At 47.0% G+C, this 13,827-nt stretch overlaps 2 protein-coding genes across 4 annotated transcripts; one reads left to right on the forward strand and one right to left on the reverse strand.

The window, feature by feature from the left end:
• Positions 1-79: 79 nt before the first annotated feature.
• On the forward strand, positions 80-5,552 carry LOC1280217 (sorting nexin-2). 3 transcript variants are annotated; one of them, XM_061654338.1, is made up of 5 exons: positions 80-749; positions 1,266-1,390; positions 1,480-2,368; positions 2,437-2,589; positions 2,659-5,552. In XM_061654338.1, the coding sequence occupies exons 1-5, from the start codon at positions 615-617 to the stop codon at positions 2,707-2,709; spliced, it is 1,353 nt and encodes a 450-aa protein (XP_061510322.1). In that variant the 5' UTR covers positions 80-614; the 3' UTR covers positions 2,710-5,552. The 3 variants fall into 3 exon arrangements, with proteins under 3 accessions (XP_061510322.1, XP_320042.4, XP_061510321.1); XM_320042.4 differs by having other exon boundaries at positions 1,269-1,390; XM_061654337.1 differs by having other exon boundaries at positions 1,269-1,390; positions 2,437-5,552.
• On the reverse strand, positions 4,964-7,352 carry LOC1280219 (uncharacterized). Its single transcript, XM_061654340.1, has 4 exons — positions 6,242-7,352; positions 6,034-6,102; positions 5,863-5,952; positions 4,964-5,788 (listed from the first exon to the last, which is right to left on the reverse strand). The coding sequence occupies exon 1, from the start codon at positions 7,311-7,313 to the stop codon at positions 6,459-6,461; it is 855 nt and encodes a 284-aa protein (XP_061510324.1). The 5' UTR covers positions 7,314-7,352; the 3' UTR covers positions 4,964-5,788; positions 5,863-5,952; positions 6,034-6,102; positions 6,242-6,458.
• Positions 7,353-13,827: the final 6,475 nt, after the last annotated feature.

The following is a 13,827-nucleotide window of genomic DNA, read 5'->3' on the forward strand; positions in this document are numbered from 1 at the left end:
TGATTTTACAAACACATTGTGCAGTTATTTTCTTCAATTTCAATAAATTCCTCACCAAATTCACACTTACCACACTGTATACACCTTGGTTGTACTAAAAACCTCGCACCCGCATTTGACAGCGGCCCGTGTCTTCGTTTTCTCCGCATGACGTTTCTTGTTTTTGCTGACGACAAGTGCAGTTTCAGAAATTGCTTTACTCATCTCGCCGATTTTTCGCGTACCAAAGATAAGTGCAAGTAACTTTCGCTTCCCTTTTTGCTCCCCCGTCCGGTGTTGCACATTCCATGCTGCACCGTAGTTCGGATGTGCCGCACGGTAGCATAACTGGCAGTGCAAATTAATCGGCCCCGAAATCTGCCCGACCCTCCCAACGGGTACGCGTCCTTTGTTTTGTGGGGAGAAAAGCGCCGCTGCTGATAGTCAAAAGGCCCCCCCCAGAACGGTGACGAGCGAGAGCCATTGTTGCTTGAGGTCTTAGTGATAGTCGTGACGCGACCGCGGATAAAGGATAAAGAAAGTCTACGTCGTCTGGAAAGCGATTGTGCCGCTATACCGACCCGGGACCACTCCCGTTCAAAAGCAGCACGAGCAGCAGCAGCAGCAGCAGCAAAATGGACACCAACGGTACCTTGGAGCATGATGGAGAGACGGAGCAAACGCAAAAACAACAGCCAGCCTTCGACAATGTTGATATCACGTCGCCGGACGACGAAAACGAGAACGATATCTTCGAGTCGGCGATACAGGTTCGTGTGTCTTCCGGGGACTTTCCTTTCCTTTCCTTGTCGACTTTTCTTATCAACAGCGGGCCCCCGTTGCACTGTGTGTATGTGTGTTGTGTTGGCTGCAACTTTCACACCCATCCCAAACCTTCACCGCCACTGCCAGGCGCCACCTTACCCTCAGACCACCAATACTATTAAATTAAATTAAATTTGATTGAATTACGTTATGCGGGGTGCATCATAATTGGCAGCAGATAAGCCGTGTGCTGGTGCCACCTAGCCCATGCTTTGACGGTGGGTGATTCAGGAAGATGTAGACAAGAAGAAGGGGAGGGAGAACGCCTTTTTGCCAAATGCTCATCACACCAGCTTTAGCCCTGTGATTCATCAGCATACGGCAAACAGGCCCCGCAGATTACGATAAGAAAATCTTCAATGGGCGTTTTATGCGTGGTGCGTCGTTTACGATCTCCCTTCCTTATTTTTTCACGCTTCGTCGTTCTACACACACACACTTTATCGTTTTGTTTTCGTCAGCAGGAACCACTATCGCCCGTACTGGAGGACGTGCCGACGGACGAGGCGGGGGATACGTTTATCGAAATAGTTGTTGCTGACCCGCAGAAAGTGGGCGACGGCATGGGTTCATATTTGGCGTATAAGTATGTAGTCGCTAAATGACACACATTGTATTGATTAATGATTCACAAATAATCTGAATCTTTTTTTTTTCACTCTCTCCTCCCCGCAGGGTGTCCACAAAGACAAACATTCTGAAGTTTAAAAAGCGACAGTTCTTCACGATGCGCCGGTTCAGTGATTTCCTCGGTCTGCACGATCTGCTCGTAAGCAAGTACCTGCGCATGGGGCGCATCATACCGCCCGCGCCGGAAAAGAACATCATCGGCACGACCAAGGTGCGGATGGGCAGCCAGCCGCAGGCGGAAGCCGGCGCGGGCGTCAACCTGGAGTGGATCGAGAATCGGCGCGCCTCGCTCGAACGCTTCCTGAACCGGGTCGCCCAGCATCCGGTCCTGTGCCAGGATACGGACTTTGTCAACTTCCTCGAAAGCGACCAGGAGCTGCCGCGTGCCGTCAACACGGCCGCCCTGAGCGGTGCCGGCGTGATGCGCCTCTTTAACAAGGTCGGCGAAACGGTCAACAAGATCACGTACAAGATGGATGAGAACGATCCGTGGTTTAACGACAAGATCAGCGAGGTCGAAACGATCGATGCACACATGCAGAAGCTGCACTCCGCCATCAAGGCGCTGGTGTCGCATCGCAAGGAGCTGGCCACGCTGACCGGCGGTGTCGCGAAGTCGGCCGCACTGTTGAGCACGTGCGAGGAGCATACCGGACTGTCGCAGGCCCTGTCGCAGCTGGCGGACGTGGAGGAGAAGGTGGAACTGTTGCGCTCCGAGCAGGCCAACTCGGACCTGTACATCCTGTCGGAGACGATCAAGGACTACATTGGGCTGTTCGGTGCTATCAAGGACGTGTTTCACGAGCGGGTGAAAGTGTTCCAGAACTGGCAGCACGCCCAGATGCAGCTAACCAAGAAGCGGGAAAACAAGGCGAAGCTCGAGCTGCAGGATCGACGCGACAAGCTGGAGTTTGCACAGAAGGAGGTGGAAGAGGTAGGAAGGCCCAGAATGAGGAGTTTTTTTTTTGTTTGTTCTTAAACGTCTTTTCGCTACCGTTACAGTGGGAGGGCAAGGTGCAGCGGTGTCAGAAGGAGTTTGACAATATTTCCAGTGAAATCAAGAAGGAGATGGAACGCTTCGAGCTGGCTCGTGCACGCGATTTCAAGTCGACCATCATCAAATATCTGGAAGATCAAATGGCACACCAGCAGCAGGTAAGCTTCATCGCTAAAAGTACAACCTTTTTAGTATCGGAAACACTAATCTTCGCTTTCTCATACCAGCAAATGCGATACTGGGAAGCGATCGTACCGGTTGCCCGTGACATTGCATGAGAGGAACCGAACGCGTTGAATCCGCCCATCCTGTACGACGACGACGACGAAGACCGTGTTCCGACGACTGACAAACTGCGCCTCTCGATTAATTTAGTCGACTCCAATGCAAGGATATCGTAGGACGGCACACTGCCCGGGTGTGTGCTGTAGCTGCGGCCGAGGAGGATGGCCAATGATTTGCGCACGGCTTCATAAACACAACCCAGACAAAGACCTGCAGATAGTTTGATAGTGATGCTGTGCTAGACGATTGTTGTGTGGGTGAGAGTTGATCTAAGATTTCTTACGCCTCATTTCACTGCTCTATATCCTGCCCTCCCTCTCTGCTCTCTCGCCACAAGCCCTTTCGACTATTAGGAAGGAAAGGGGCAAAAAGGGTTTCCTTAAGATGCAAGCTACGCTCATGTTGCACTAAATAACGCGAGGGGTTGGGGGAAGGAGGGAAGGAGAGGAAAGGATAATATCGATCGACCAAAAGTGTGATGTGTATTTGTAAATAATGATAGCGCGAGGCAAAGAAGTAAAAAACAAGTAACGTGTAATCCCATGCAACACACCCATTCATACAAAATCCCCGTTTAGAAGAAGTAGAAATTCGCTTAGGATGCTGAAATGTTAGTAACAAACACACATAGAGAGAGGCACACACACACATACAGTCACCGCAATGGCTGATGGCCACTAGTTAATTAGGCTTCACAGTGTTGCTTCTACTACCCGTTCTTACACATATCTTCCCCCCGTTACACGTAGTTAAACATCCCGCGGCACCCGGAACACTCACGCAGACACCTTTGTTGCCTTTCTGTTTAGATATCGATTTAGTGCATTTGTTACACGTTTTCGTACGTAACACAGAAACACACACACACACAACTATGTATGTAAATATGTTTGTTTTGAAACAGTTGCGTAGTCACGTCACGTGTACTGCCTCCAAAGTGTCCAAGAGAACGTTTCAGCAACAACAAAAGGGATACACATGTGGGTACCAAAATTCTCGAATAAGCTAACAATCGGGTACAGTGTGGGTCAGTATGAAAGCCCAAACTTGGTTAAACCTTTAGAGATTCATCTTCTAATAATTGTTAGTATATGCTAATTTCGTGATGTATGTTTCAAACATGATCGGTTTTTTTTGCAATTCCAGCCCAATTGAAGGGCGGTGTGAGATATTGTTTTCGTTCAAAAAATTGTCTACACCTTCGTTAAGTTTTGTTTTTATATCAATGCCCCTATGCATAGATAGTAGCTTCTCGCTTAGAGCAAGGAAGTATTACCGAAACGTACGGTACGGTCCCGTCTGTCGAAAGTGGCATCAGTTCGCAAATGTGCTGTGCGTAAGGATTTGAAATCATGATAGAATATTTAAAAAACCAATGTGTTATTCCCCTTCCCCCTCTCTCTCTCTCTCTTTCTCACTCACACACATTCTCTTTCCCTCTACTCTGTTGATCGTGCGCAGGGCCGGCGCAAAAGATATTGTTACATTTTTTTCATAGGTTAGAACACGTGAACTCTATTAGACTATACAAATATGGTATATGCATACAAAACTAAAAGTCTTATAAATTTATTTCCATTTTGGATCACTAGAGAGGAAGCGCGCTGTGCTGAAAAGGTGGAAAGGAGTGAACAAGATAATCAAAGGCGAAAAGCGTGTGCCGCAAAACAAAACGGATTTGAACGGAAATCCGTGTGTGCAGGAGGAAGTAGATGAAGTCGATGTTTTGCATTAGATAGGAAGGATGGATGGAAAAAAGGAGACAAGTATCATAACAACAGTTTTAAGGTAAATCAATCGTATGTTCCGTTATTACGTTCAATGCTGTGCTTAAATCTTACTCCAAAAGATGAATATTGCCGGGACAGTAAATTTGTAAACACCTTTTGCGATAACACTACAATTACAATCCTACACTCCGTTCGGTATCTCGATCGCCAAATTGAACAAGCTTGAAACAATCAAAACGTGGAAATCATCCCCGCCCCGCCCGCTAGCGAATCATTTTTGTGTGTAGCATTGTATTTAATACTTTCGATAATCAACGCTTTGCGGCTACAGTGTAGATTCGTTATTTATTGTTTAATTTTTGGTGCGCCTAGTAATGCATTAGTGGGAGGGCATGCTGTGGACACCTCAGGCATTCCAGTACGAGTAGGTACGAGACGCTATTTTGTCACGCCCCTGATTTACTTACCTACGAAACACGCCGTCTCTCATACCTCGATTCGCGTAGCATTTATGTAAAAAAAAAAAACGGCAAACAAGCTAAAAGAAGCAACCGAAAGCGCATACTTCCCATGTATTGCCGATGGCAGATGCAATCTGTGTTCTCGTAGATGTATGCCGCGTGTGTTAATGGATGTGCGTGTGATATTAATCGAAAACAAGGGCAAGAAAATGTGACTAATGCGGCAGTAGGGATAATAGGGCTTCAAGCTTCATCATGTACCACTGTTTTCTAAACTGCTTGCACGATCTTGAGCGCATCGATATAGAGATTCTCTTTGTGTAGGATGTTTCCTCTCCTGTAGAATGAGCCTTTCTGCCGGGTATAATACACACATATATAGCCCTTCTTGATCGCATTTATTCGCGTCTTTCGCGGTTTTGTTGGGTCAGCAAGTTTAAAGCATTTATAAAGCTGACGGAGAAGGCACACAGAAACACACATACACACACAAACACACGGTATGTTTAAAAAGCCCTCTGACCGTTGTCCATGATAATAAGCAAGAATTGTCGAGCAAGATAAAAAAAAAAACCAACAAACAAACACGTGAGAAATGTTATTATTTCAAAAAATATATATACACATATATATCTATATTCTATTTCGAATGCGCGTGTGCGTTGTCCTTTGTCCGAATTCAATGAAACTCCGAAGCAGTATCTTAACAGGTAAAGGTAGTCATCTCTATCGCCGATGTGTAATTGAAGCAAACATTATTAAACGAACATTTTCCTCTATTTTTAGAAATATATCTCACTCAACGCACAGCTAAACTATTGCTCTATTGCCATTTCAAACTGGATCAGAATGATGAGATAGTTCGTGACGGCGGCCGCAATCTGAAAACAATACAATCAACCTTCTTTACACTGGCTGGCAAAAGAAAATCTTCAAAATTGAAACTGAAAATTACCGAAAACAACACCGTGTAATCCAAAGTGAACATACGGCAGGCGGTGAATTCAATCGGTTGGTGTAACGTTTGAAGAGCAAACACCTCGATCTGGAAGCAGATTTGTAAGGGATGGAATAAACCGATTAACAATCGTCAACTGCAGCTGTGAAAGTAACAGTAGTTCCATACGCTTTGCTTAAGTTTATGATCCATCGGACTGAGGTTCACACGTAGCAGCAGCTTTTGCGTTTTTAGTGACTGTGAAAAGATAAAGAGGAATAGAGTTAGTATCGACCAATGTGCAAAAGTAGAAAAGGCAGTTGAAATGTAATCCTAAAGGTTAGTGTTTTAACGTTAATTCAACTCTCTATTCGTAGTCCTGCTTGTCTCAACGCACCTGCTCGCGTACCAACTCGCACGCCTCGGCAATGCAGTACACCTCAAAGTAGCACAACAGGCAGGTGAACGTTTCGTGTCCGAGGGCGGCAAAAGACAGCTCACTCCGCGTCCGATAGTGTAGGTACAGTAGCTCGAAAAAATGGTACAACTTTGCGCAAAAAAAACGAACACCACAATCAGTAAGCGACGAACCCCCACAGTATTACTCGTGCGTGTTAAAACTGTCCCATTACCTGCGTGACGATGAACGTCATGCAGAGAAAGCTGCACGACAGCAGCATTTGCTGGTAAAGGTTGTGCGTTTCCGTGCAGCACGCCACGATCCGGCAGCGTGCATCGGCCAGATAGTTGAGCTTGCTCCGCACGTACACCGCATGCTGCAGCCGTGCGTATCCGCGCGCTCTATCGACCAACCCGCCGGTATGCTCCACTATCAGCTGCTTCAAGCGCTCGTTCAGCGCGTAGTGCAGGTTTTGCTGGAACAGCATCACGGCGTAGTACAACGACACCGAACAGATGATGGTCAGCTTGGGATAGTAAAAGATGCACAGCGACAGCAGCTCGCTGCCAATTGCGGTCTCCTCACCCGCGTCGAGCACCGCCAGCACGGCCAGCACGAACGAGCTCGTTACGATCAGCTGGCTGATGGTGATCTTGCGCAAAATGTGCCCCTTGATCCAGCGCTGCGACAGCTCGGTCGCGCTAAATAGCTCCCGCTTCAGCTGAAACAGATCGCGCATCAGCTGCGCAATTTCGTAGCGCTTATGGTAGCGCCGCACCACCGCTGAGAGAAAGGTTTGCAGCACGACCTGGCCCTGGATGGCACCGATCGCCTTGTTGACGGCGGATTCTTTGATGCCGTTCCGGTAGCGCATATCGCTCGACAGGAATTGGGCGCTCTGGTAGGTGAAGGTGCAAAGGATCGCTAGCACGATGCTGTACACTACCAGGACGGTCGAGACGCGCAGCTCTTGCCGCTTCCGATCGTACGTGATCGTCAGGTAGCCGAGCAGGGTGGCAATTGTTGTGCTGAATAGCAGCAAACCGTTCACTACTTTGTCGTTTAGCATTGTTTTTGGAGTTGAAGTGAGTTATTACTTTCTACAAAGATTGGGAAACTATCACTGAAGACCACGTGCCGTCATCGATGTGCTTTATATGCGCTCCTATAACGCGATCAATTATTCAAACAATCAAATGAAAAGCAAGCAGCCGCTAAGTGATATGAACACAAGATCAACAAATCAAGCCCGATTACGAAAACGGATTTAATTATGCATCGATTCTAATCACTCACTCTGCCTCCACTGCAGGCGATAATGCTTACCTCTTGCCGCATCTGACCGCACGAGCCCACCACCGCCATCAGGAACATTAAATCCATCGTCACCCAAACGAGCTGCACGATCAAGTGCACCGTGATGACAAGCGGCTGATCCTCCAGCCCACCGGCCAGCTGCGACCAAACGCGATAGTAGATGGTGGTCGTGTGGATAAATGCTATCGCAAGGTAGGCTAGCAGCGGTGGACCGAACAGTTCGTTCGCCAGTTCCGCCCCCTGCCAAAGCTGGCCGTAAAAGTCCATCAAGCCGTCCCGGCCAAAGTGTAGCCGGCGTAGTGTTTCCTGCCGGTACGGATCCGTCCAACTGCTGAGGCGCGGCAGCAGCTCATTCAGCTTCACGGTACAGAGCATTAAATACTGCACACTACCGTACATCGTTAGCAGGACAGCGGATTTCGTGAGATTGGAAAGGGCAATCCATAGCAGTGTTTGGGGATAAATTTTGCCCATCCCTTCGGGAAAAATACACTGCAGGGCTAGGTTCGCCAGCAGCGTGACAGTGTGGGCCGCTTCGTATCCGAGATTGAACACACAACACTTCCTGTACCAGGCGTGTAGAGAAAACGGGCCAACCAGCAAAGAACTGCTGTGCACATGGGTGAAAAGTTCGGCAAGCTGCTTCATCTTTGCGCGGCACGATAGAAGGTAGCAGGGTGGAAAGATGAGAAACGGAACCTCGCCCAGATGCATGCAGATGGATACGACGAACGTTACGCGGAATTTCACCATAACGCTAACGAACCATGCAAGGTAGAGCAAGAAATGCAACAACGGGCCAGCGATTGCGATGGTATAGCAGTAGCACAGTATTAACAACTCCCAGCTCGAACGAGGCAGCCGTAATGGTATGACGCCCACTAGAATAGATTTAACGTAGAGTATTTTGCCAAGCAGCTCGATTGATGCCATTGCACGATTAGATTCGCTGCTGCAGAGCACTGGCTGCGATCGACTGAACCGAGTTACTGAACATCGTTTGGTCACTGTGGTACAAGCCTCACCTCGTCTACAATGCGTGCTTAATTATTCAAACCACTTGCCTAATGCGACCATTCAAGACTACTGCGACTTACCTCTTCCCGTGTTCGAGCAAACGTACCAACGATTTTCATCAGACACAGCAGATCGATCACGTTCGAGGTGACCGCGATTCCCGCTATCAGTAGCGCGTGCCAGCTGAGGTATGACCACTTAGTCAGCACCTTGGTCAGCGTCATATAGCAAACGAACGTCAGGTGGATCAGCGTCATCAAGAAGTACGTTATCAGCGGTACGCCATATAGATCGTTCAACGTTTCACACACTTTCGCAAGTTGTTCGTAAACCATCAGGTATCCTGTCGATCCGTGATGCTGTTGCCTGATCTGTTCTTGATACACCGGATTTGTGGATAATCGCCCAGCTGCCAAGTGATCCCTTAACTGATCCACCATCCTCAGCAAGTACTGTGCACTGCCGTAAATGATCAGCAGCACGATCGACTTCGTGAGCTGACTCAGTACACTCCACGAAAGAATTTTCACATACTTTTCATGAATGCCAGTGCCGGGCAGCACAAGATTAAGCGCCACGTTCACACCGTACGCACTGTCGTACACCAGATTAAACAGAAAGCAGGCACGAAACCACAGCCGCAAAGGAAAGATGCTCAAAGAAAGTGAGCTGTAGTAAACTTTCACCAGAAGCACAAATAATTCCTTCACTTTTTTATGTCGACAAAGCAAATAACACGGCGGCACAACGAGCAGGATCGCGTCCAGTAGCTCCATAAACATGGCCGTGTAGTGTGCAACGGAAACACCGAAATTCATCGTAAAGAAGGTGGTCAGATAGACCCAGCAGCGTCCCATCGGGCCGATTATGGCGATAATGAAGCAGTACAGCAGCAACGGGCGGCGAAACTGAAGCGAAAGCGTCGCAGGATGAAATTCGTACGGAACAACACCGAGCGCGACCATTTTCAGGTGAAGTAGCCTGGCCAGGAGCTCTAACAGCTGCATCGTTCGGCTGCTGGTTCGTTGTTTGCAGATGTACCGTCGATCCTGTTCTGCCTACCGATTCATGGAAGCAACAAAAGCACACCTACGACCGAACGGTTAGGTTGGGCAATATAGTATTTAATTAATGGGTTCCTTTGGTGCTTTAGAAGCTTTGGTGCGCTTCTGATATGTTGGTGTTTGTGTCAGATGACTATGAGTGAATGACCATTCATTCAATAATTCCAGCACGGCTCAATCAATTACATCATTTTAGTACACATCGGGAAGCCAAGCCCCAATGACCTGGTATCCCTTCCTGAATAAAACAGGAGCGAGCTATTGTGGTACCTCATGATTGGAATTTCCTGGATTAGTGTTGTGAAGACTCTTTGGACTGAGAGCTCTAGGGGGAACTACGCATTTAAACGCGCTTCTCCACGTGCTACTACAAAAATGCTAAGAGTGCGTTGAAGTATGAATATGATCGCAATGTAACAACATTGTGCAATGGCCTGGTACATCCTTACCACAACTTACCTCTTCCCGTGTCCGGGCGAAGGTGCCCACTATTCTCATCAGGCACAGCAGATCGATCACATACGAGGCGATCGCAATTCCCGCTATCAGTATCGCCTGCCAGGAGATGTATGACCACCTGACGAGCAGCTTGGTCAGTATCAGGTAGCAAACGAACGTCAGGTGAATCAGCGCCATCAAGAAGTAAGTTATCAACGGTACACCAATTAGGTCGTTCAACGTTTCACACACTTTCGCAAGCTGTTCGTAAAACATCAGGTATCCTGCCGGTCCGTGATGCTGTTGTCGGATCTGTTCTTGATACACCGGATTTGTGGATAAGCGCCCAGCTTCCAAGTGATCCTTTAAGTGATCCACCATCCTCAGCAAGTACTGTGCACTGCCGTAAATGATCAGCAACACGACCGACTTCGTGAGCTGGCTCAGTACACTCCACAACAGAATTTGCACATACTTTGCATGAATGCCAGCACCAGGCAGCACAAGATTAAACGCAACGTTCACACCGTACACACTATCGTACACCAGACTGCAGAGCAAACAGGTGCGGAACCACTGCCAGAAGGGAAAGATGCCAAGAGATAGTGAGCTTCGGTAAATCTCTACCGATAGCTCAAACAACTGCTTCAATTTTGCGTGCTGGCAAAGCAAATAACACGGCGGAACGACCAGTAGAATCGCGTCCAGCAGCTCCCTAAACATCGCCGTGTAGCGTACAACGGAAATGCCGAGCTTCATCGTAAAGAAGGTGGTTAGAAAGACGCAGCATCGTCCCAACGGGCTGATTATGGCGATAATGAAGCAGTACGCGAGTAACGAGCGGCTAAATTGGAGCGAAAGCGTCGCTGGGTGAAATTCGTATGGAACAACACCGAGCGCGACCATTTTCAGGTGAACTAGCCTGGCCAATAGTTCTGAAAGCGGCATCGTTCGGCAGTAGGTTCGATGTTTGCAGCTGTATCGTTCGACAACTTGTGTAATGAATGGGCTTGTATTGGTATGTGAATTCATAGAAGCAAAAAAGGGCACTAACTACAAACCCGGAAGCTTATGTCGAGCGATACACAATTTAATTAATGTTTAATGTTGGTAATGCTTCTGGTATGTTGATGTTTGTGTAAGATGCTCGTGGGTGTTGCAATTCATTCAATAATTCCAGCATGGTTAATCAATTACACCATTTTAGTACACATAGAGAGTCCCTCAGGATCTACCATTTCTTCCTGAATAAAACAGGAGCGAACTAAAACAGGATAAAACAGGAATTTTCTGGAGAAGTGTTGTGAGGACTCTTTGGACAGAACGTTAAAAGCGAAACTACGTATTTAAGTGCGATGTACTATACTATACTTGTAAAGTACTACTAAAGCTTGGTTCATTTAGAAATGGGGCACTTTGTTCGAATTACAGTGGTGCCCCCTATGGTCAAAAATGGAAAACGTTTTGTTTTGAGTGCGTTTGTTGACAACAGAAATCACTACACTTCATCAACTTTGCAAGAGGAGAAACGCAAACTAATTGTACACAACTATCTGCTTAATCCATTGGTGTCATTTCGGGAGCTGGCAAAACGGCCAAGTTTACCTAAGTTGACTGTTGCGCGAGTAACTAAAAAGTACCAGGAGACACAGACGACTGCCCGTAAGGTGCAAACTAAGCGACGGAGTGGAACTTTAACTGCAATTGAAAGTCGTTCCCAGAATCCAGGTTAACCCAAACCTCTCAGACTAAGATCTCTGCTGTACGACGAATCCAACTCCGAGAAGATTTCAAATGTTTTGCGAGCCAGTAAACATCCAAATCGCAACATGAAACAACAAATAAAAGGCCAGAAACCGGGCTCGGAAGCTGTACGATCAGGTGCTGACGAAAACCGCATGGTTGCATTTTGAGGGATGATGGAAACCTACGTGACAGCCAATTTAAACAAATCCTGGGGGTAAAATTGTATAGCGGGGCAATGTTTGAGGCAACGTTCCCAAGAAGTTTAAATTTGTTTTCGCCGATAAATTCGCAAAAAAAAATGTATGATTTGGTAAGGAATCTGTTCATGTGACAAAAACACCACCATGTTTGTGACGAATAAGAATATGAATTCGGATTTGTATAAGAAAGAGTGCCTTAAGAAACGAATTTTGCCATTTTGTTAGGTCTCATACAGGGTTTTCCAAGTCAGTTCCGAATGTAAAGATTGTTATTCATCGCATGCAAAATGTTGTTCCACATCGATCTGATATTTGATTTCCACCATAATATTTTTTTAATTTCTACAACATGATTTTCAACACGACTCAAGCTGGATTGAGTATGACAGTTCTTTGTGATGTGTGGAAAATCATGTGTAAACACTGAAAATTCAATTTGGAAACAAATAAACCATTTGGCAGCTGTTGAAAAACATATTGGATGCGGTGAATACCAATTTTTACATTCGAAACTGACTTGGAAAACCCTGTAATGGTCCAGTCATGTTTTGGCCTGTTCTGCCAAGCTTGGTATGAAAAAGCTTGGTATGGTCATATTAAAAATTCTGTATCCACCAAATTGCCCCTATTTTTGCCCTGTAGAGCGATATTGGGCAATAATGAAAAAATTGAAGAAAAGGGGTACTAAGGACTAAAGACATCATGAAAATGAAGAGTTGGTAGAATTTACTGGCCACAACAGTGACAGAAGCAGTACAATAGATACACACAATGCAAAGCCCCATATATAGATGATCTCAGCCTTAGTGCGTTGAGGTATGCATGTGATCGCGTTATAAAAACACTATTCAATAGCCTTCAACATCCTTACTACAACTTACCTCTTCCCGCGTCCGGGCAAAAGTGCTCACTATCCTCATCAGGCAAAGCAGCTCAAACACAGTCCACATCAACTCGACTCCTGCCAGAACATTCTGCACCACTGAAAAGTTATGCCACTCTACCATCACCTTCGTTAACATCACGTAGCAAATGAACGTCAGGTGCATCAGCGACATCAAACAGTACGTGATCAACGGTACACCAAACAGATCGTTCAGGATTTCGCACACCTGCCACAGCTGCCCGTAGTACTGCATCCAGCCGGCCGGTCGCACGTGTAACTGTCTCAACGTTTCTTGCTGCACTGGACCCGTTGAACGGTGCACACCAAGCAACAAGTGTTCTTTCAGCTGTACCAAAGCCATCTGCAGGTACTGTCCACTGCCGTACATGATCAGCATGACGGCCGACTTCGACAGCTGGCTCAGCGCAGTGCTAAGCAACAGGTTCACTATTTCTAGATGGAAGGTACTTCCCGGTTGGAAAATGTTGAGCAAAAAGTTCACACCGTACGCACTTTCGTACATCAAATTAAAGAGCAAGCAGGTGCGAAACCACCGTCGGAAGGGAAAAGCACTCACTGCAGGGTTGTGGTAAAGCTTTACCAACAGCACGAACAGTCGCTTCACTTGCTTGTGGCGGTAAAGCAAGCAGCACGGCGGCACGATGAGCAGCACTACGTCCGAGAGCTCAATGAAAAGGGCCGAATAGAATGCTACAATAAATTTGCCATGCATTCTTAAGAATGTGGTCAGATAGATGTAGAAGCGGCCCGTCGGCCCTAGGATGACGATCGCGCAGCAGTACAGCAGCAGTTCGCGCCGTAGCTCGAGCGTTAGCGTGGAACGGTGAAAGTGGAACGGAACTACCCCGAGCAGGACCGTTTTGAGGTGAAGCAATCGGCTTAACACTTGTAATG

The sequence above is a fragment of the Anopheles gambiae genome, chromosome 3 (assembly GCF_943734735.2).
Source record: "Anopheles gambiae chromosome 3, idAnoGambNW_F1_1, whole genome shotgun sequence".
NCBI lineage: Eukaryota > Metazoa > Arthropoda > Insecta > Diptera > Culicidae > Anopheles > Anopheles gambiae.